The sequence below is a fragment of the Nycticebus coucang genome, chromosome 16 (assembly GCF_027406575.1).
Source record: "Nycticebus coucang isolate mNycCou1 chromosome 16, mNycCou1.pri, whole genome shotgun sequence".
Taxonomy (NCBI): domain Eukaryota; kingdom Metazoa; phylum Chordata; class Mammalia; order Primates; family Lorisidae; genus Nycticebus; species Nycticebus coucang.
Window position 1 is genome coordinate 11,606,238 of NC_069795.1, and position 21,739 is coordinate 11,627,976.

The window sequence follows — 21,739 nt, forward strand, 5'->3', positions numbered from 1 at the left end:
GAGGCAACAGAGCCACCAGGGCACTTACATTGCTGGCTTGGGTCCATGTCTGTGGTCAGCTTCACATAATTGGACGGGAAGAGCCCCACTTGTCCATTCACTTCTCCTTTCCACCAGTCGGGGTCCTCCTTGTTGAGGACGTTGATGATCTGGCCCTTGTTGAAGGCCAGCTCGTCGTCATTCTGTGCTGTGTAATCGTACATCCCGATCACCTGGCACACTGCGGAGACAGGGCGGGTGAGCAGCCGCACACCCCCACGGGTGCAACAGGTGACGTGCAGCCGCTTGGTATTTTCCCGTATTATTTCTGTCTTTTCAGGAGAGGAGGAAACTCAGTGGAAGTGCTCTAATGGGATTTCAACAACGTGGCAATAAGAGGAAGACGAAGGATTAAAAACCAAGACAACAGCAAAATTTTCACACTGAGTCTTTGGTTTTTATAATAGCTTCCTCTTTTCATGTTTACTTGTCAGCAGAAAATTCACAGCGCTAATTGATCACCTCCGTTTCCAGTTGGCGGAACTTATTTATAATGCGGACGCTGGGAAGGCTGGCACAACCCCCAGCTCCAGGACAGCTGCACAGACAGTAAAGTCATGGGGACTTTGCTATAGTTTTTCTCATTTTTCTATTCTTTTTTTAGGGTGGAAGGTAATGATCATCTGACCTCCAAAACTTCCAAACCTTAATGAAAAGTAAAATCAGTGTTTTAAAAGATCATTCTGCTGTATCTTTGTGTCTCCAAATTTTGACGCGAAGAAAGAAATCTCCATATGCAAGAACAATTTTTCTTCTCTGGTTTTCACTCAAAACAATAGGAGGTAAAATTCTCCTTCTCTGGCACTTCCACTTTAGGAAAGTCTGCACAGTTAGGCCACAATCCCCAGTTAATCTGTCTTAACCAACCTATATATTTAGGTTTATGGTTTCAAATTCTCCAGGTAATTCAATCACTCCAGCAAATGGTGTCAGTGGGTTTCAGCCAACCCAATAAGGGGGCTGGGTGCTAACAATAGGGGGGACACCCCCCAGCTCTCCCCTGCTGGGAGAGCAGATCCAGCCAGTATTACCCCTCTCTGCTTGCACAAGGCAGATCCAGCCAGTATTACCCCTCTCTCCTTGCCCAAGGCCACAGGCTCAAGCAAAAGAAGCCCAGCTGGGATCGGGATTCATCACAATGGCGGCCGATCGTTAAACTTCTTGGAAAGGCTGCCAAGTTTTAATCTTATTTCACTGGGGACATAAAGTGCAGGCATTTAACCACAGGGCACCAAAGCAAAAATGCCACACTTTCCACAAATGCCACCCAAGAATAGGTGGCTTACAGACCTACAGCGGAAATCTGCTCCCCTAACCTCAACCCTCTCAGATATTACTAAAGCATCCAATTTAATCCCTTCAATCAGCAAAGAGCCAACCAGGTCAACTTCAGTGCTGTCCTTTTTCAGTCCTCTAGGAAACTGTGCACAACATCCTGTCCCCTCAGCGCAAAGGCCCCTCTGCTCACAGTGAATGTCACAGAGGTGTTATTTCAGCCTTCAGTGAACACCACATTACAGCCAACAGACCCCATGGCCTCCATCGCCATCTTCTAACCTCGTAAGAACCCAGCCATTTATTTTTAGGAGTCCCTTTCTGTGGTTTCACCCCCAGCCCAAATCCCAACTTAAATAGCTGGAAAGAAATAAGAGAAGAATCTGGCTTCACTGCCACGGCATTCACGACTCTGTCAGAAGAGTGTTCCAACAAGGGCTCTGTTGTACCCAGCACAGTAAAGCTACTTAGATATTTGGTCCTTTTGAAAAACATACTCCATATCACATTACTTGGGTGTCAGTCCCAGCAAGGACAAGAAGTGCTTAGAGCCCATGTGAAAAAAATGAGATATTTAATGAGAAAGTTGAGTGGAAAAACTCAAGTGACATGCAGACAGGTTCCAGTTAGAGACTGCAAAGTCCTTACCTGCTGGTAACGCTGCAGACTTTGGCGGCTCTGTTGGAGTGATTTTGCTCGTCCCAGGGCTCAGAAGTTTTACATAATTAGCTGGGAACCAGCCAATCTGGCGTTTTTTCCCACGTGCCTGATAAGAAAATAATTATATCAAGAAGTTTTAAAGGTTCATATTCTCTAACGATAAAGTTCACTTTGAAACACAGCAGTTTTGCAAAGTTTACATATAACTGAAAGACAAATAACATTAATAGTAGAATCTAAGGATTACTGTGTCACAAAAACAAATACTGTACCTAAAACTCAAATTGTGGCAGTCATTGATCAGTGAAGCCTGGGATATTCTTGCACAAGCTAGATTGGGTGGATCACAAATTCAGAATACACCACAGCATGTCTAGGATAGGATACTCTGTTGGTAACGCTGGTACTCAGTTGCTCACTTCAGTAATGTAGAGATTACACTTAATGCCAACCTGATATGTGGGTTTAGGAATTAGCTGTCCACATCTATTGCATGTATGCATACAACAATTCCAGAAGTATAATACTATTACTTTCCTCAATTTCCAGATGAAGAAAGTGAGGCTGATGGAAAAGTTGAGTGGCAGCCCAAGGCCACAGGCTAATTAGTGGCGGCTGAGATCCCCCCTCAGTGGGGCTCTTCTTTACGGTAGCATGCAGCCTGAGATGCAAGATGGCACACGTGCAGACACACAGAACATGAGGAGCCCCAACCTGACACTGTTTTCAAAAACCATCAGACCCATGTGATGGTGACCACCCATTTTTCATTGTCACTCTTCAGTCTGATTCAACACCAGATCCACCTATGGAGTGTTACAAGGTAAGGATTGTTGGAAAAGGACAGCAGGTAATGTGGAGGAATTTATGAGAAAGTTGGTGAGCTGAGGCCTGCGGTGATGATACAATCCCATGAAAAGACTCGAGTCGAGAAGGGCTATGTCTACCCTGCTGCCCACTACCAGGAAAGGAGACTTCAACACGCATGCACATACACGCAGGTGCCCGCCCACCTGCACACGACACAAGGCTACAATGACAACTGTTGCCTCTGGGGGACAGGGGCAGGAGGGAGACATCTGCATTTCTTTTATAACTTTTGAACTTAAAGCCATGCGAACATATTACTCATTCGAAAAATAAGGAAATAAAATTCAAAGAAAAGAAAACTCCCACCACCTCGGCCCCATCCTCCCACCTGCCACTCTATCAAGAGGGGTCCCTCTGGGTCACTTGAGAACACAGATCAAGTTTCCTTTCCTTGTGGTCTGACAGACTTCATGCCCTTGGCTCAAGGACCAAAGTTTTTCTTTAAATTAAGAAAAGAACTTTTCTATATTATTCACTTCAAAGAGCAGCCCAGGACTAAAGCTTTGATGCTCACGGTGAACCTGCGGTGACTGAGCCACGTGGTGAAGAGGGTCTATGTGTTTATCTACCTCAAGCGCTGCCATTTGGCTCACAGCCACCCACTAGTTAGTCCCCCCACGTCTGTGGTCACTTCCTCAGCTGTGGACCCAGCTGAAATCCACTGTGGTGAAAGTGCCAGGAGCTACCCCAGGCATGGTCACTCACCCCCCCCTTGATGGTGGAGTCTAGGAATCATTGAAAACTCTCTTTCGAGCCAGGTGCTGGGAGCATGAGGACTGAAAAGCATGGCTGTTGCCTTCAAGGAGTGGATCAATTACATGAGGAAATAAGAAATATGCACGGAAAGCTAAGTAATATAAAATACTAAAGAATGACCACACAGTTCAGGGGACAGGGACAGAGATGGCACAATTCAACACAGGGAGGGGGAGCTGCAGGTTAAAGGGCAGGCAGGGAGGGAGTGGATTTCTAGGACTCCAGAGGACGTATCTGGCAAGTCCTTCTAGACAGGGATTTTATGATAGCTGCGTACTATGAGCTCCCCAGGGAAAGCTTTGTCTTTGGTTGTGCTCCAGGCTGAGCCTCCCATTCTGCCCAAGAATCCTTTCTTAGGCCCCGCATGTTCAGCTCACCACAGTGTGGCTCTTTCCCTTCCTGCCCTTGGCTGGCCTGGACAAAGCAGTGAGTAGAATAGTGTTGTAACCACAGGCCTTCCTGAGCACCCCTGGAGGGGCCATCTTCCACAGCTAGCTCCTAGCACAGCAAACGTGCCATCTCCCTCCCTCTTAAATTTACCGAATGCCTACACAGTCCTGATCATGGCCCTTTGAGAGCCAGTGGTCCAAGAGGTCAGTCCACAGGCCCAGAATGGACACCAAGGTATTACACTATAGACTCCTTCCTCATGAAGCAGTTCTAGAAATCATTCTTTCACGTGTTCAGCCAATCCTTACAGAGACCCCTTGCTCAACTCTAAAGGAGGACGTCAGATTCTGTGCTCCTCTCTAAACGGCTGCTGGGAAATTCAGCCCCCTGTGCAACAATCATATGGGTGAGCCATGGAGGACAAGGTCACCCTTCACTTTGGGGGTTGGCGGAGATTGTGAGTGAGAAGGGAGACACGCTATCAAGGAAATGCTATTGTAGTAACATTTTCAAGGCAACTTTTTATTTAGAAATAATTTTAAACTTACAGAAAAGTGGCAAGAATAAGAAAAGAAATATTCTGAAATGAAATAAAAAAAAAAATGTACCCAGAGCACCCATAGCCATTTACCCCAGTGCACCTGCTCTTTGCACTTCATCCTGCCGGCTGCCTTTACGCACCTGCTTGCCTCCTCCCACCCCCTTCCCTAATTTTTTCTCTGAATCATCTGATTACAAGTTGCCTGCACCCTAGCTCTTCACCCCTAAATACTTCAATGTGTTTTTCCTAAAAGTAGGAATATTCTCTTACATAACCACAGTACAGCTATTGCTTTTAGTAAATTTAATGCTTGTACACAAAAAATTTTCTTTTGAGTCAGAGTCTCACTTTATAGCCCCGTAGAGGGCTGTGGCGTCACAGCTCACAGCAACCTCCAGCTCTTGGACTTAGGCGATTCTTTTGCCTCAGCCTCCTGAGCAGCTGGGACTACAGGCACCTGACACAATGCCCAGCTGTTTTTTTGATGCAGTTTGGCTGGGGCTGGGTTTGAACCCGCCACCCTCGGTATATGGGGCTGGTGCCCTATCCATTGAGCCACAGGTGCTGCCCTGGTACACAAATTTTAACCAGTCTAGTGTCCTTATCCCAATAAAATCCTTTAAAGTGTGATTTTTCTTTCATACAGGATCCAGCCTGGACTCAGATATTGCAGTCAGTTCTCATGTTTCTTTACCCTTCTTTTTACAGGTTTTGTCGTTTATGATATATATATACATATTTTTTTTCTTTTTTGTAGTTTTGGCCGGGGCTGGGTTTGAACCTGCCACCTGCAGCATATGAGTCCAGCACCCTACTCCTTTGAGCCACAGGCATCGCCCATGATACTGATATTTTTAAAGAATACAGTCACTGCCTCCCCACTTTCTAATTGAACATTTCTCGTTTGGGGTTTAGGTAATGTTTCCTCATGACTAGACTCAGGCCTTGCATTTCTGGCCAGAAGAGGATGTGAGTGACACCGTGTCCTTCTCAGGGTGCTGGTTTTGCACGTGTATAATGTCCACTCGTCTCTCCACTGGGGAGGATAATTCTGACCACCTGCTTAAGGTGCTGTCCTACTTTTCCACTGTATCCTTAATTAGCGCATTTCCCCTGCAAATAGTAAGTGATGTGTAGGGAGTCACTTGAAGACCAGGTATATTTTCTGTTCCTCTTCAAATATTCTCCTTAGATTTGGCATCCACTGATGATTCTAATAATCTTCACTTACCAAGATGGTTGCAAAATAATAATCTCTTTTTTTTTTTTTTTTTTTGAGACAGCGTCTTGCTCTGTTGTCCAGGCCTGAGTGCAGTGGTACAATCATGGCTTGTGGTAACCTAAAATCCCTGGACTCAATGATCCTCCTGCTTCAGTATCCCAAGTAGCTAAGACTATACTATAGGCATGCCCCACTATGCCTGGCTAAATGATAACCTTTTTAAAAGTAATTTTGTCTCTGGAAATTAGATTTTAAAGAGGTATCAGGAAAAGCAAAATGAATAATAAGATGATGCGAATAATGTGCACACACGGAGGAACTTAAAACACTGTTGCACAGACGCGGCCGTGAGTGCAAAGCAAGCCACGTCTGTAGCACACCTGCCAACACCACTGAGGAAATCCCCACTTTTTTTGGTAACATGTAATACTTGAGGGTGACTCATAGCAGGTATCCCCTTGTCCTAAAAATTCTCACCATCCCAATAAGCACTATCCGAGCTCAGGGAGGGAGTAGACAACTTTTCAGATGATTCTCCAGCCTGAGAATTCTGCTACCGGCTCTCTGAAGCTTAAGAACCAAACAGACTCAAAAAATGTGGTCTCTCCCACTATCCAAATACAGAATCCAGGCAGTGAAGGCTTATTTATACTTTACCACAAAATAGTGTCCTTTTGAGATTTTGCATATTCAAACTTGACAGAGAATTTGAAACAAATAAAGAATATACTAACTTGCAGCTCTCCTTCCCACCATCCACCTGGGTTCTTTTTCCGGATCAAAATCAGCTGACCAGGGGCCAGAGTGAGCTGCTCAGGACCAGTAGCAGTGTACGAAGCAATAACCTGGGCAATCTCTGAAAAACAAGACCAAACATCGCAGTGCACAGTTACAGTCAGGAGAAGGCAGGTCTAGGAAGACAGCCACCTGCCAGGTTCACATTAACCATCATCAAAACCAACGAATTAGGATGGTTTTCTACTAAAAATATGGCTTGCTGAATTGCCCCAGCTCCAGTTCCACTGCAAAGGCAGCATTTCAGGGCTTGGCTGACACATTTGTCCTGACTGGTCCACTGTAGGACACCCTCATCATCTCTCAGAACTTACCATCTTCCCTCCGTGAAGCCCCTTTCTTGTCCCCTTCCCTCTGCCATGTCCCTCCCACAATCACTGTCAACACCTCCATGCCAAGGGCTGGGCCTCATTCCTTGCCCCAGCGTGATGACACTCAATGACGATTAGATGAATAAAGGACTCAAGGGAAACTTTTCCACCTGCCAGTTAAAGCAGGAAGAGGAAGTCTGTTTTCCTCAGAAACCACTGGGAGCTTGGCAGGAGCTCACTTGTACATTGTTGCTGTAGGCCCTCACGCCCACCATGGCCATTTTCTTTACAGCTCACATTTTGAGAATGATCCCAGAATACCGGCAATGAATCATGGCAATGCAAATTTCTTTCTTTTTATTTCAAGTTAAAGGAAGAACCTGAAGCTAAGAAGGGAATTTTATGCAAAAAACAATTCAGCCCAGCGAATAAAAATGTACACAGTTCTGTACTTTTTCTGAATATGAAAAGTCCTACGGGAAAAATCACAGCAGTACTACAGAATGGGCTCTGAAAACTGCATTACTACTGGCCCAGGAGGTCAAGTATGAAAAGACAGAATCCTTCTCTGACTGCGTTCTGGTGCATCGGCATCAGCTGCTCTCTGAACTTTGAGAAGCAAGACAGAACAAACTATTCCATTCACTTACATGGAAGGGGGGGAGGGAGGGAAGGAAGGAAAGGAAAAATGAAAGAAAGGAAGGAAGGAAAGAAGATGGAATGAAGTCGATAGTAAGAAAGAAGGCAAAAAGGCTCCACTCTGATTGCTTTTCTCTAAGTATTTCTTACTTTTCTATTAACTCCAGGGAATGAATAAGATTCAGCCTCTTGGCTTGATGCCCGTAGCTCAGTGGTTAGGGTGCCGGCCACATACACCGGTGCTGGCGGGTTCGAACCTAGCCTGGGCCTGCTAAACAACAATGACAACTCCAACAAAAAACAAAAACCAGGTGTTGTGGCGGGTGCTCACAGTCCCAGCTATTGGGGAGGCTGAGGCAAGAGAATCTCTTAAGAGCAAGAGTTTGCGATTGCTGTGAGCTGTGACGCCACAGCACCCTACCAAGGGTGACACAGTGAAACTCTTGTCTCAAAAAAAAAAAAAAAGATTCAGCCTCTTTAACAAACCCTATTATCCTGCTCTGCAATAAGGAGCTGGTTGCCATGACAGGAGTGCCAGGCTGCTCCAGTGCAGGCCTGGCCCTGCCTGAGACTTCAAAGAGTGTGGGGAGGCAGGAAAGCCCAGTGTGAGCTTACCAGCCCTTCCTTGGATCTGACTGGGGCTCTCTAGTTGGGAAATCTATGCTGCAAAGAAGACTCTCCTGTCACGCCAATGTTTAGATTTTGGTTTGGAGAAAGCCCAAATTTGGGTCCTGTTTGGAATACTGTTACTGCTCCTCAAAGGACCTGGTGTGTGCAGTGGCAATGTGCCCCAACACTCTCTGCCATCTTTTGTGCCCCTGAGCAGCTTGCTACTTTCGGTACAAAGTGAAGCCCACCTGGGTATCATATATGACATATCTACGCCCTCTGGAATGACAGATGTTCAAAATATAGCAGAATCACACCAGGTGGAGCAAGTATCTGGAGCCTAACTAAAATCCTAGACAACCTGAAAGTCCTCTTTTCCTTGCCATGTAAGCCCATTTGGAGCTGAGCACCAGCCAGACACACAGATCCCTCTGTCAGCATTTCAGTGACTAATTCAACCTATAATTTTCTAAGGATATGATAGCAAAAGAGCTCAAATGACCTAGACCAGGAAGACTCGCCATACAAACCATATCATTTCACATCTGCTTCATTTTCTTTCTCGTACTACTATTTATAGAATGTGTGATTTTATTTAAATAAACTAAAATACTTTGAACTCCGAGGGATGCCTATAATTTTGTACCTTCAGCGTATACCTGAGGAAACCACTCAATGGCTTCTAAATTAATGGGACCTTACACTCCAATAATACTTTTTGTTCCTCTAATATTCTCCACAGTTTGTGTCCTGGAATTTAATGTGTTGTCAGAAAATGAAAAAAGTCTTCCCGAGACTAACAAGAAGATAACTGAGAAGCAGCTGACCTTGCAATCCTCCAGCTCCATGAATTAGAACTTCCCACCATCTTGTCTGAATTATTTCTTCGCAGTCCAAGAAAACACTCTGCCCAGTAACATCCCCACTCCCCATGTGTGAAGCAAGAGCCAGATTTCATAACCACAGATATACATTGTTCCATAAATTCTAAGGACAGGATCTGCTCTGACCACTCTTAAGAAAGATTCTTTTGTCTTTATTTTGGGCTTCTAGTCCTAATAAACAAAGGTTGGGAACAACTATCAATTACATTCAAAACATTGAAAAGTAAGCATCAGGGTTTGTAACTTACCAGGTTTTTTTCCTAAACTCCCTGTTTTCCCAGCAGTTCCAGAGCCCTTAAAACAGAGCAGAAGGTCTCATTTGCATGCTGAAGTTTTGATTGTGCAACTTAAAAAACGATTAATGATGATACAAACCCGCTTGAGCCCTCAGAACCCCTTTTCATTCTGGGGAACACGGCAGCACTGTATCATCTGACATGGGATGTGTATCAGGAAAACATAGGACAAAATCAGTCACTTAAAACATGTGGCTTTTACTCTTTTTTTTTTTTTTTTTAAGAAGTAAGAACAGCAAAGTATGTGGCCCCACAGGATCTCAGAGGGCCCAGTACTGACCATGTGTAGCACAGGTACATTCTGGACCCAGTTAAATCGAACAGGAGATTCTGTGCTAGGAAGACCACTAATCTGTGTCCTAAGCACTGTGCTCCTGCTTTATTTTCAAATAGTTAATTATGAAATACTTCACACATAGAAAGTACAGAGGATATGACAGACCATGAACCTACCCTACCCAGGCTTAATACATCAGAGTATTAACATTTTGCTACATCTGCTTTAGAAGCCTTCTTTTGTAAAGAACTAAAGCAGTACAGGGGCAGCTGGGACCTCCCTTCCCCCATCCCATTCACCAAAGGAGCTGCTGTCCTGGGTAGCCTTTCCACCCAATTTCACAGTGTTTAGACACTGAAACTTCTCTGTCAATGCTGGAAGCACAATCCATAGAAGTAGAGCACATTTCTTTTCAACTATTAAGCGTTCTAAAAGTGCTTCGGGGTTGAATTCCTCTCCTGGATACTCATGGAATTTTAAACCAGCTGAGCAAGCCAACAGAGACCCCGAGAGTCAGGACAGGAGCCAGAAAGTAATCTGTTGGTACAAAGTGCTTTATTCTGAATTAATTTACGCCCTTGAGTCCCTATCTTGCAGTAAATTAAGTATTCCAATTAAAACAAAACAAAAGGCTTAATAAACTCAACAAGAGTTATTTGAAAGAATAAAAATATGCCAGTTAGCTACTAGAAATACAACTTATCATAGTCCATTTATTTTGTTTATTGAAATTTAATAACTGTGTACCTGGAAGAGTTTGGGTTTAATTTTTACCCGGCTATACTTTATTAATGAACAAAGCCATACAATACCAATCTCTTCTTGCTATTTCTTTAAATAGGCTGTGTGTCAAATAAAAGAATACCAACAAAACAAGATTCCAGTGACCAGTTACTATCCCAAGAACAAAGCAATTGGCAATACCCAGCAATTCAAGTGGCTTCGATGTGCTCCCTTGAAAAACCACAACCGGCACCATCAGCCAGGACATACTCAGCAGCCAGGTTCTGCCTGCCCTGCACCTGAGGAAAAGCTGCCCCAGACCGCCCCAAAGAGAGAAGAAAAGCAGGAGGGGACAACTTCTCCTTGTGGCCAGACGTCAATTCTGCTGCAGGAAGCTATACTTCAGATATACACAGACATTTAGCTATACTACTACTATTTAAAAGTATAGTTAAATGTTTGTCTAAAAATCTTTAGTACTGTTAGTTTCCCTGTGGCCAATAATTTAAGACTGTGGTTAAGAAAGCACCTGACAACCTTGTTTACCTTAAAAAAAGTCATTGTGTTTTTTTTTTTTTAATTTACTAACACCAGATGGTTTTTAAAGATAGAAAACTGTAATTTATTAGAATACAACACAAATAATGTGTTTTGTATTTTAAGTGATCCAAAAGGTAAAGTTATTTGAAGCGTTTCATGCACGGTAGTAGAAATCGAGTTTAGTTTTTAGCGTTTTCTCCCAAACGTCCCTGAAATATCATCTGTATGGTTCTGATTAGATTTGGTCTGCTGGCCTGGGGAAGAGTTCTCCCTCTCCAGGTCTGTAGGATCCAACATGCTGGCTGTCTGATAGGGGGAAATCACTTTCTTCAGGCTGCTGTCAAATTCTCCAGGGGTGTGCAGACTTAGGTAAATCCACCCGTGGGAATTTCGGTAAGCTGCAAGACCACTGCAAGAAAACCAAGTAACAAAATAATGACGGCACCCCTTAGAAAAACAAAACCCAAGCAAATAAAGCCATTTCTGGGAACCACAAGGAAGGTGAGATGGCAGTCTCGGAAGCAAGTCACCAGGCCCAGTCTCACCAGGGAGCAGTTTTGAGCAGAGGGGGCTAAGGAGGAGGCTGACATTCCTCCTCCTCCTGGCATTTAAGGTAGAGAGTGAGCTTCATCTACTTGCTTACACTAAGAAAGCATCTCTACAGGTCCTTTGCCAGCCTTTTCTCTCTCAGTATCTAGGGGGTGTGAGGAGAAAAAGAAAATAACTGTGAATTGACTGTTGATGCTTAAAAAGAAAGCCCATTTTTGTTGTTGTTGTTGTTTTTTCATGTTCAATGGATCTGTTAAATGATTACATGGATTGCCTGAAACTCTCTTAACTTGAAATTGGCCACTATAAGACAGACCCTCAGACTCTGTGGTAGGTCCATCCTACCATTTCATTAAACTTGCATTATCTCAAGACTACAGTTTATGTAATCAAATTTTTACAGCTCCATTTAACAGCCATGGGACATTTCCAACTTATAACAGCATTTAAAATAAATTCAGCCCCTGATCACTAGATATAATGAGTCCTTGCCCGAGCCCAAAGTATACCAATCTCTCAGATCTTCTGTTCTATACTATGTAGGCAAAAATATAAATTTTAAAACACTGACTGCCACACTAGACAAATTTTTTTTTTCCTTAGAGCCACAGTGTTTTACTAAGTCAAGAGATACGTGACTTATATATGGTTCACGAGGGCTTGGACTCAAAACTAGCATCAGTTAAATATACCTCACATGGCAGTTAATGTGTTAAAAACTTTTCACCACCCAATATTTTGGAACAGTTTACATTGGCAAAATATTGCTGTATATCTATCTTGGAGCATCTAGAAATCAATGACCTTGAAGACATAATTAAGAACGTTCATTCCAAATCATAAGTCAGTTATAATTTAACAGATTAATACTGAGCATTATTATCCCAGCTGACACAGACCAGCCCATCACACGAAGCATCCACTGAGCCCCAGTGAGTTCTGCTTGTGGGAAGTCAGTGCTTAGCCTGCAGCACCAAATAACAAAGTCAAACAATTTTAGTCACACTGTATTTACTGTCACGTTCCAAAACCCAACAAAGTTCCACCGTCAAACATCATGATGCCCAACAGAGAGAATCACTGCACAGAAAGGGAGAGGAAACAGTTAATGTGGGTTTACCTCTGAATCTTTAAGCCTCACATAGTTAGAAGGGAAGACTCCGGACTTGTCGCCCACTGTTCCTGTCCACCAGTCACCATCTTTCTTGGTAACCAAAATCACATCCCCTTGCTGAAAGGTTAAATCTCCTTGCTCAGAACTCTCGTAAGTGTACATGGCAATAAATTCTGGTGGGGAGAAATATTGAGATACGGAGAGAGCTTGATTGTTTAAAGAAATCCCAGACAGCTTTGCAAAAGCAAGTTCATGAATAAGGAAGTTAGGATAAGATCCATTCAAGAGAAAGGCTGGTCACAGATAAAATACAGAGCTGCAGGATGCAATGGGCTACAGATTCCCCAAATACACATGAAACATCAGTAGCTGCAGACAGGGAGACAATTCCCGTGAAGACCCAGCCAAAGGGACAAAAACCCAAGAGCGTGTGCACTGACACCGAGTACCCAGAGCGACCTGTGATTTAGTGTCATCATTTCTTTGTAAATGAAAATGGCTATTATGTTTAATTTTAACTAACAGTTACTTAGTACCTACTACTTTGTACTGAGCGCTGGGTCAGATGTATTCACCAACAGGCTCTTGGTATGTACATCAAATATTTGCATTTCAGTTTTGAAGATATCAAGTCATAATTTTAGAAATTTTTTGGATAAAGTATATTAGTATATCCTTTATGTAGATTAGACCCACTTCTTTCATTATTCAAGTATCCTATCATGCCACACACATACATGGTACAAAGCTGTTAGAACACAAAAGAAGATATATGTATTATTTAGTTAAAAACAGGCATCTACTCATTCAAGTGTATAAACTGGTAGAGTGGACTAATGATAAAAGGAGTGTCTACTCAAGCCCCGAAAATAAGCAGGACTTTCACAGAAAGTTAAAAAGACAAATCACGGTTTTATATTATTATTCATGTAATTTAGTTTTAAAGGGTAAGAACTCATTAGTAACTTGCGTCTGAAGGGTATGCTTTCCAGAGGAGATTTTCTTGTTAAGTAGAACCCTGCATCACTCTTGGTTGATTTCACTAAGGCTCAGCGCCAAGTCACACACTCAGAAAGACCTTAGATGTTACACTAGTAGAATAAAGCTTTGTAGAAAGATGGACATATTTCCTATTTCTACTTTTTCTCCATTTCACCGTAGGCCTTTGTCTGTATATTTTAAAGCAATACAAAACATCATTTGCCCAAAAAGTTCATTTTTGTGATGGATCACATTTGTTTCTCACTAAGACCACAGATGATGCTGCTTTCATGTGGAGGCTAATGTTGATCAATAGGCAGATATTTAGTATGGAGAATCCAGTGGCTAATTACAAGGGCCTCTGTAGGAGGTACTGATGAAAACTAAAGCAAACAAAACGTAAAGGCTGCAACCCCTGCACTCACGTGGAACACTGAAGGGGAGCCTCCTTCAGCTTTACAAGGTTGACCTGTATGTGCCGAGGCTGGTGGCGACTGCTGGCGGAGATTGCTGACCTCCTGGCAGACACAGGCCACTCAAACATTCCAGAGAAAACAGAAGACTCTGTCTCTAGCCCTGCAGCTCTGGTAATGCATACCTCCACAGCAAAAGTTGGAAAAATGATTTCCCACACAAGGAAACAAAAGTTTGGCAGCTTTAATAAGGACATTCTTTTTTCCATTAATAGGCTCATTTTTCTGATTTCTCAATATTCTGACCCTTCCTTTTCCACTTTGTTCCCTGTTACTGTTTTGTAGTTCATATTTGGCTGTTTAAGATAGGATCATTGGCTTTTCCCATTGATTCCTCAACTTAAAAGTCACTTTAAGATGGATCCAGATTTTGAAATAACATTGAAAATGCTTAAGGAACTTCAGAATCATGAACTTTGGCTGAACTTGATACTGTAACATAAAATATAAAGCAGACTGAGAGACTTAGGTTTGCCTTGCCCTCCCCTGTACAGAGGCAACTGGGAGGGGGCTTTTAGGGTTACAATAAAACCCAGCGACAAGACGGTGGATGTGCAGAGGCTTTCCCTTCTCATGGACCATTTACCAGAGGGCACTGGCCATTCCTGAGCCAGGATTTTAAAAGCCACCCACTGAGGAGGCTGAGGTGGGAGGACTTACCTGAGCCCAAAGCAACATGGCAAGAACTCATCTCAAAAAAAAAAAAAAAAAAATCTTATCTACTTCAGCTGGTTTTCAGTTTACTTTAAATTTGATTGTTCAAGGCCAGGTGCGATGGCTCAAACTTATAATCCCAGCACTCTGGAGGCTGAGGCGGGTGAATTGCTTGAGCTCAGCAGTTCAAGACCAGCCTGAGCAAGAGCAAGACCCTGTTTCTACAAAAAAATTAAAAATTAGCTGGGTGTGGTGGTGTGCACCTGTAGTCCCAGCTACTCAAGAGGCTGAGCCCAAGAATTTGAGGTTGCTGTGAGTTGTGACACCACCACACTCTGAGGGCAATAAAGTGAGACTCCGTCTAAAATAAATAAATAAAATAAAATAAATTTGATTGTTCAATGCAGTATTAACAAGAGGCTCACTAATATATAACTAGCTTCTGCCAGAATTTCAAATGCTAATATCCTTTCATATCCCTCCACAATGCCAATAGTCTTCCCTAATTTCTATGCCTAAGTCATTCCAAAATAGATGTGATAAATAGTAAGATCAGAATTTAACTATTCTGTTGCTTAATTTAAGTATATGTAATTCATTTGTGACCTATTTATTCAGTCCTCAAGTGTTGAGGTATCAGTACCTATTTCAGATAAATATTCCTCCCTGCTACTGCTTGATGAGAATGCTCCCTGCTGTAAGCAGCTCCACCAGTAATCGGGGAAGTGAAACAAAAGAAAATAAAAGTAGCAAATATTCACTGAGCTTTGTTCCAAAAGCTTTATACAGAGGAAGGATCCCATAATCCTTGAATAACTGCCTGCCTCAAGGGGTGGTTCTTATGCCCACCTTACAGATATGGAAGCTAAGGCATGATCACACTTACAGGGCTACTAAGTGGGGGCACCAGATACAAACTCCAGCCCTCCAGTGAGCCTTAACTGGATATAAGACACTGAAGTTTGTTTTTTCTTGGGGGGCAGGTAATTTGCTTTTTACTATACTAACTGCACATATTGTTTTGTTCTCCTAATACTGGATAAAAAAGTCATTAAGGTAATGAGTTGTACAGAGAACTCTGCTAATAATTGTTTTCATGGTAATAGCAAAATTTAGATGCAGTAAAATGGATTTGTTTAGTGATGATGAGGTTTTAGAGAAAAATATTATTTTACTTTAAAAAGTCCTCTTGAAAAAGGAAGATTGTTACTGAGAATCTGAAATACCACCAAAACTTAATCCTTGGCTGGGCAGAATGGCTCATGCCTATAATCCTAGTACTTTGGGAGGTTGAGGTAGGATAATTGGTTGAGGATGGGAGTTCAAGACCAGCCTGAGCAAGAGTAAGACCCTGTCTCTACAAAAAATTAATACATTAGCTGGGCGTGGTGGTGTGTGCCTGCAGTCCCAGCTACTCAAGAGGCTGCTTGACCCCAGGAGTTTAAGGCTGCAGTGAGTTATGATTACACTACTGCACTCTAGCCCAGTTGAGAGAGGAAGAACCTATCTCAGAACAGAAAAACTTAATCCTTGCTGTCTCCATTGAAATAACTGTTTTAACAATCACATTTTTCAAAGTTTATAAGGAATGCAACAATCTCATTATGGCAAACAAACTAAATGAAACATTCTATCCTTATATAATTTGTTAAAGGTACCCACAAAAAAATCTCTATACAAGTGGTTAGTTATGACATCGGCTAACCAAAAACACTGTTCAGACTTCTGCATGGACAGACTAACTAAATCAGCACTCTTCAATTTGTGCTGTGATGCTGATTGTACTGAAAGTAGAAAAGACATAAGCTTTTTACCAGTAGGGCCTGAATTATGTAGGTTATGTTTATTTGAATATGATACAATACTTAGGATTGTGGTGCAAAGTAGAGATAGGGCAAGAAAGCAATTGATTATTTGTGTAACAAACACCAAAAATGAAATTTTTAGGCCTAAATAATCTAGGTTGGTTATTTACATGGAACATAGAAAGTGATCTTCTTGTTTCAGTTGGGATGGTACAGATGGCACTCGTGTTACTAAGAGATCTCTACGGTGGTGTTAGTTTAAAAAAATATACTTATCTAGACAAGTGAGACAAGACTAGACTACATTTTAGGGGAAGTAATGACCATAATTTAGCTATAGAGATGCTCAGAAAACTTGAGCCTCAGCAAACTGACTCTTCCAAAAGTCAAAGGGCTCATGATCAAACTTAATTAGAAAATTCAGTTTCTGATGATCAATAATTCTAACAGCACGTTGGAAGGCTTCATGAAGTACTTTGTTTTTGTAAAGACTTAAACTCTCACTTTACCTTAGAGTTTACTGATTATAAGTTAATATAGTCTATTTTAAAATGAAATCCAATCTCATCTCAAATGTTACTGTTTGTAGTTACACAATGCTCTTGACCCTTCTGAAGAACATAATAGACTCAGGCTCTCACCTTCTCCGGAAACGACTGGCTTGGCTGCTGGGGAAGCCACTCTCTTTAGACTAGCAGGACTCTCTGAAGAACCAGACTCCAAGCTGCAAGGAGGAAAACAATTGTATCTTAAAAGAAAATGGTACACATGACACTAATTTTTATGAAAACTGCTTAACTTTTAAAACTTTGAATAATCTGTAGCTGAAATAGTTGTACTTAGCTAAGTTAAAAATATATAATAGGGTGCCTCAGAAGTTGCCTCTACGCTCACCATTCTTGTTTTTCAGCACTTTGCTGTGCTGGAAACATAGCCTATGGTCTATTTCAAAGCAAAATTTTTACTTTTTTTATCTTCATAAAGCTTGTAATTTGTTTTCAATATCTATACAGTTGGAATAATTAAACAACCACCTTGTTATGGCTTCATGTTATAAAACCCTAATGAAAAAGATAATTCATTCTTCCAATTGCCCCAAATGTTTAGGGCTTCTAGGTATTCACCTAAATCTGGCATAATAATGGCTAGTAAGGATCAAAAGCATCATAATCTCCAACCAATGTGCAAAATTGTTCTAGGTCTCAGAATAAAATTCTTTCTCACATAAAGCAATGAAAAATAAGTCTAGGTTTCTATAAGAGAAGAAAAACGACCACTTATCTATAGAAGGCTCCCTTTCCGGATTTCACACACTCTAACTTTGGCAGAGCCCTGAATCTCCTAACAGTGAGCCTTAACTAGTGCAAACAATAATTTAATGTGCAATATTGTTTTCATTGAACAGAAGCGGATAACACAAATATACCTTGTAGATTTCCTTACAGGCCCTGAAACGAGTTTCACGTAGGACTTGGGGAACCAGCCCTTCTGGCCTTGGACTTCTCCAAACCACCACATGTCTTGCTGCTCCAGGACAGTGATGATGTCATTTTTGTTAAAATTTAAGTGGTTGTCTTTTTTGGCTCTCCAAGGATACAGGGCTTGCGCTTGCAGTCCCTCCACCTTTTCACCCTTGTGTGGAATGACATAAAGGACCTCTCATTACATTGTGGTTTGTCATCAATCATTGGCACTCCTCTCCAAGGAGCACCCACACAGCCACAAAAGGCCCTGGGTCCATAATTGTTTATTTCTAAGGGTGGGAGCATCAACCTTCCAGCCTATTTGCAAAGTCATTGTCTAGCCATCCAGAACTCTCTATTAAAACAAGTCAGGAGGTCATATTTATTGTTATACGTGGCTGTGTCCCTTTTATAATCTGGTTCTATTGTCCCTCTCAAGTTGCCCAGGACACCTTCCCTATTTCTGACCCGATTTGGATTTTTAGTGGATGATTAGCAATGGAGCACAGATTTTATGAAATTTCATGAGACAATCAACTAATATTTTAGTTCATGTGGTCACAGGGAAACAGGCCCCGTATTGCTTCAGTTTCTTTTGAGAGAAGTAGGGGTTTGGTTCACATAAATTCACTGTCATTACCATTTATTGTACATTTATATACAAGGTACGGTGTGAGATTACAAAGATAAAAAAGAGTTATCTCAGGCCCAGCGAGGTGGCTCCAGCCTGTAATCCTAGCACTCTGGGAGGCTGAGGCAGGTGGATTGCTTGAGCTCATGAGTTCAAGACCAACCTGAGCAAAAGCGAGACCCAGACTCTACTAAAAATAGAAAAACTGAGGCAAGAGGATTGCTTGAGCCCAGGAGTTGGAGGCTGCTGTGAGTTGTGACACCATGGCACTTTACCCAGGGCGATAGTGTGAGACTCTGTCTCAAAAAAAAAAAAAATCTCGGGGGAGGGAATTTGGTAAGCTCTCACCTTAAGAGGTACAATGTAGGGGTATATGGCAAATTTCCGAAGTGAAGGGCTCAACTACAACTTGGACTTTACTTAAAAAATCCAAATAATGTAACCTAATTGTATGTACCTTTACATTAATATGAAATTTTAAAAAAGAATAAAAACACTTTGTTTTCAAATAAAAATGATTTGTCTCCCAAAATAATTAGGGTAAATCACTTTATTATAAAGCACTATAAAAATGGACAGCAAGATACATGTATTATTAGCAAGAAACTCACAAGTGATGTGGAAGAAAGAGATAAAAACCACCAAGTACACCACGCTGCAGAATGAAACCTGCTAAAAAGACCCGACTAGTCACTGTGGGAACAAAGAGAAAAGAGGGATGAATTCTGCCTGGGAGCATCACAGAAAATTTCCCAGAGGGGATAGTATTTGAGTTGGGCCTTGAAGAAGGGGGATTTTGATAGCTAGGGCTTCGGAGGAGCGGCACTCCAGGCCGAGGGCACAGCACCAGCAAAGGCCTCGAGGCAGAACACAGCAAAGGGTCCAGGAAGAAGAGCACAGTCCGGGGCTGCATGTGGCCTAGGCTCAGGGAGGGGTGCAGGAGGAGATGGTGCTGCAAAGGCATGGTGAGGCATTTATTATCTTTTCCAGAAATACCACATAAAACCATTAAAACCTCTTAAAAGCATTTACTAAAAAATAAAATGTCAATTTTCAATTGTATGCATAATTGGACAAGAACAAAGCATAAGACCCAAATAAATTCAGATTTGTACTCGTCTTGTACGTTGTTTTTATACTGACATTAAGTTATGATTATATCTGCTAAATGGAGCGCTTACAGCAGGTCAAACAGTTCCAGGTCTATGCTAATAAGCTCTAAGTCCTGGTCTTTGTGGCTTCCCACCTTCTCAAACACACAGCACCCCTGTTTCCTTCCATTTTCCCACACACTCCTTCAAGTGCCTCGTAACTGACGGGGTTTCTCTGGATTTCAAACACCAGAGAAGAGACCTTGCATTTGTGAACTTCCATTTCTCTCTCTCTCTGGAACTTCACGCTCTTTTCACTGTGGAGCCCACAGCCCTACCACACTGTCTAATCCACTCAGTCACTTCTACAGATTTTCCTGCCAGGAACAGGGTCCAGGGCCGGCCATTTCAACTCTGCCCCCACTGGCAGTTCTCTCCCTCTGAGAACTCTGTCCTGGGTCTGCCCTGTCCACCTTTTCACGTGGGTGGCCCCCACTGAGCCCAGCCTGAGTGGGACAGAACATGCATTCTAGGTTAGAATCCCAGGCCTGTTTCTTACTAATTTTGTGACCTTGATCATTGTTTGGTCTTTCTAAGCCTCAGTTTTCACATCTGCAAAACAGATAATAATTTCTTCAAAAAGTTGTTAAGAAAGGTTAATAGGGCTCGGCACCTGTAGCTCAGTGGTTAGGACGCCACCACCTACATCGAGGCAGGGAGGTTCAAACCTGGCCTGGACCAGCTAACAACAATGACAACTGCAACCAAAAAACAGGCGGGCATTGTGGCGGGCGCTTATAGTCCCAGCTACTTGGGAGGCTGAGGCAAGAGAATTGCTTAAGCCCAAGAGGGTCAGGTTGCTGTGAGCTGTGACATTGTAGCACTCTACAGAGGGCGACATAGTGAGACTCTGTCTCAAAAAAAAGAAAGGTTAACAGGATCTGTGCATAATATTGCTATGACAGTGATAATAACAGCAATGGGTTGTATTTACCATTCTTGTTCTGTGAAGCGCTGCTCAGCTGAGATGACGTGCAATGGTCAATTGCTACACCAGGCAGCTCTTCACTCTCCCTGTCAAGATCCTGATCTGCCCACTCCTGGCTTCAAACCTCTGCTATCCTCCGCAGACCCCGGGGCTTACTGAGAATGCCACCATGTAGCCTCCCCTGACCTTCTCTCTCTTCTTATCTTCTCCATCCTCTCTTCGCCCTTCCTCACCCAGAAGGACACCCATTTTTCTTTTCTGTGCTTTCCGCGTTGCGTCCACCTCACACTTGTTGTGTCTTCTGACACTCCAGTCTTCCATCCTCACCTCTACTGACAGCATGGTTGGCTCGTGCCTTGCCCAAGGTCCCTCCACTCTGCCCTCCCCTTACCAGACCTTTCTACTTTCTCCCCACTCATTTCCTTTTGCCCCTGCAGCCGGGCCGCGTCCTGCTCCTTCCCAGGTCACAGTGCTGCCCTACTGCCACATTGAATGGTCTCTCCTTTGACCACAGCAACATCCCTCCACCCCACTTTCTGGAAACAACTCTCACCCCCATCAGAGAACCACCACAACTGAGCATGTGACATATGTTTCATGCTGAGCCAGGACAGCCGCAAAGGAAAGTGACATTTCCTGCTAAGCCACCTCCTACTGTTCCAGGCCAAGGACACAGGCATCTGTGGACTCGCTATTTCCTCCACACTGTCTCTCCTTGGATGACCCTCTGTGCTTCCTTAGATCTGAGAGTCTTCTGGAGGCAAGTGGCTCTACCTGCACCCCCAGTCTCGCCCTCTTCCACCCTATTAGCTGTGCCCCCCGGCCGCCACCTGGGTGTTCTTCACCATCACTCAACACGTGTAAAAACCAACTCTTTCCTCTAACGAAATTCCATTTCTCTTTCTGCCTTCCTCGTGTTCCTCCAAGTTGGACCTTTTTTTTCTCTGCCCCAGCCATTGTGCCTCTCCTTTGGCTCCCACAGGTTGTGACTCTGCCCTGGTAACTCTCCCTGTAGGCTCTCCCACCCATGCTCTCCGCTGCCACTTCCATCAGCACCTTCCTGCTTGAACTGAACTCAGCTGAGTCTAGGCCTCCACTGTAACCTGCCTGTACTCCCTCTCTTCCCAGATCGGAAACCGTCCCATCTCCTTGATGGGCTTCTG

General features: G+C 43.0%; 1 protein-coding gene across 10 annotated transcripts in view; it reads right to left on the bottom strand.

Moving 5' to 3' along the window:
* The window catches only part of ITSN1 (intersectin 1), a 235,177-nt gene that overhangs the window by 43,614 nt on the left and 169,824 nt on the right, over window positions 1-21,739 (bottom strand). For 9 of the 10 annotated variants that reach the window (XM_053565715.1, XM_053565712.1, XM_053565706.1 and 6 more), the window contains 7 exons: window positions 17,830-18,035; window positions 17,045-17,127; window positions 12,497-12,663; window positions 9,240-9,285; window positions 6,488-6,609; window positions 1,963-2,080; window positions 29-220 (listed from right to left, as the gene is read on the bottom strand). In XM_053565715.1, the coding sequence (XP_053421690.1) occupies window positions 29-220; window positions 1,963-2,080; window positions 6,488-6,609; window positions 9,240-9,285; window positions 12,497-12,663; window positions 17,045-17,127; window positions 17,830-18,035 (934 nt within the window). The remainder of the gene's footprint in view (window positions 1-28; window positions 221-1,962; window positions 2,081-6,487; window positions 6,610-9,239; window positions 9,286-12,496; window positions 12,664-17,044; window positions 17,128-17,829; window positions 18,036-21,739) is intronic. The other variant, XM_053565714.1, reaches the window with a different exon arrangement.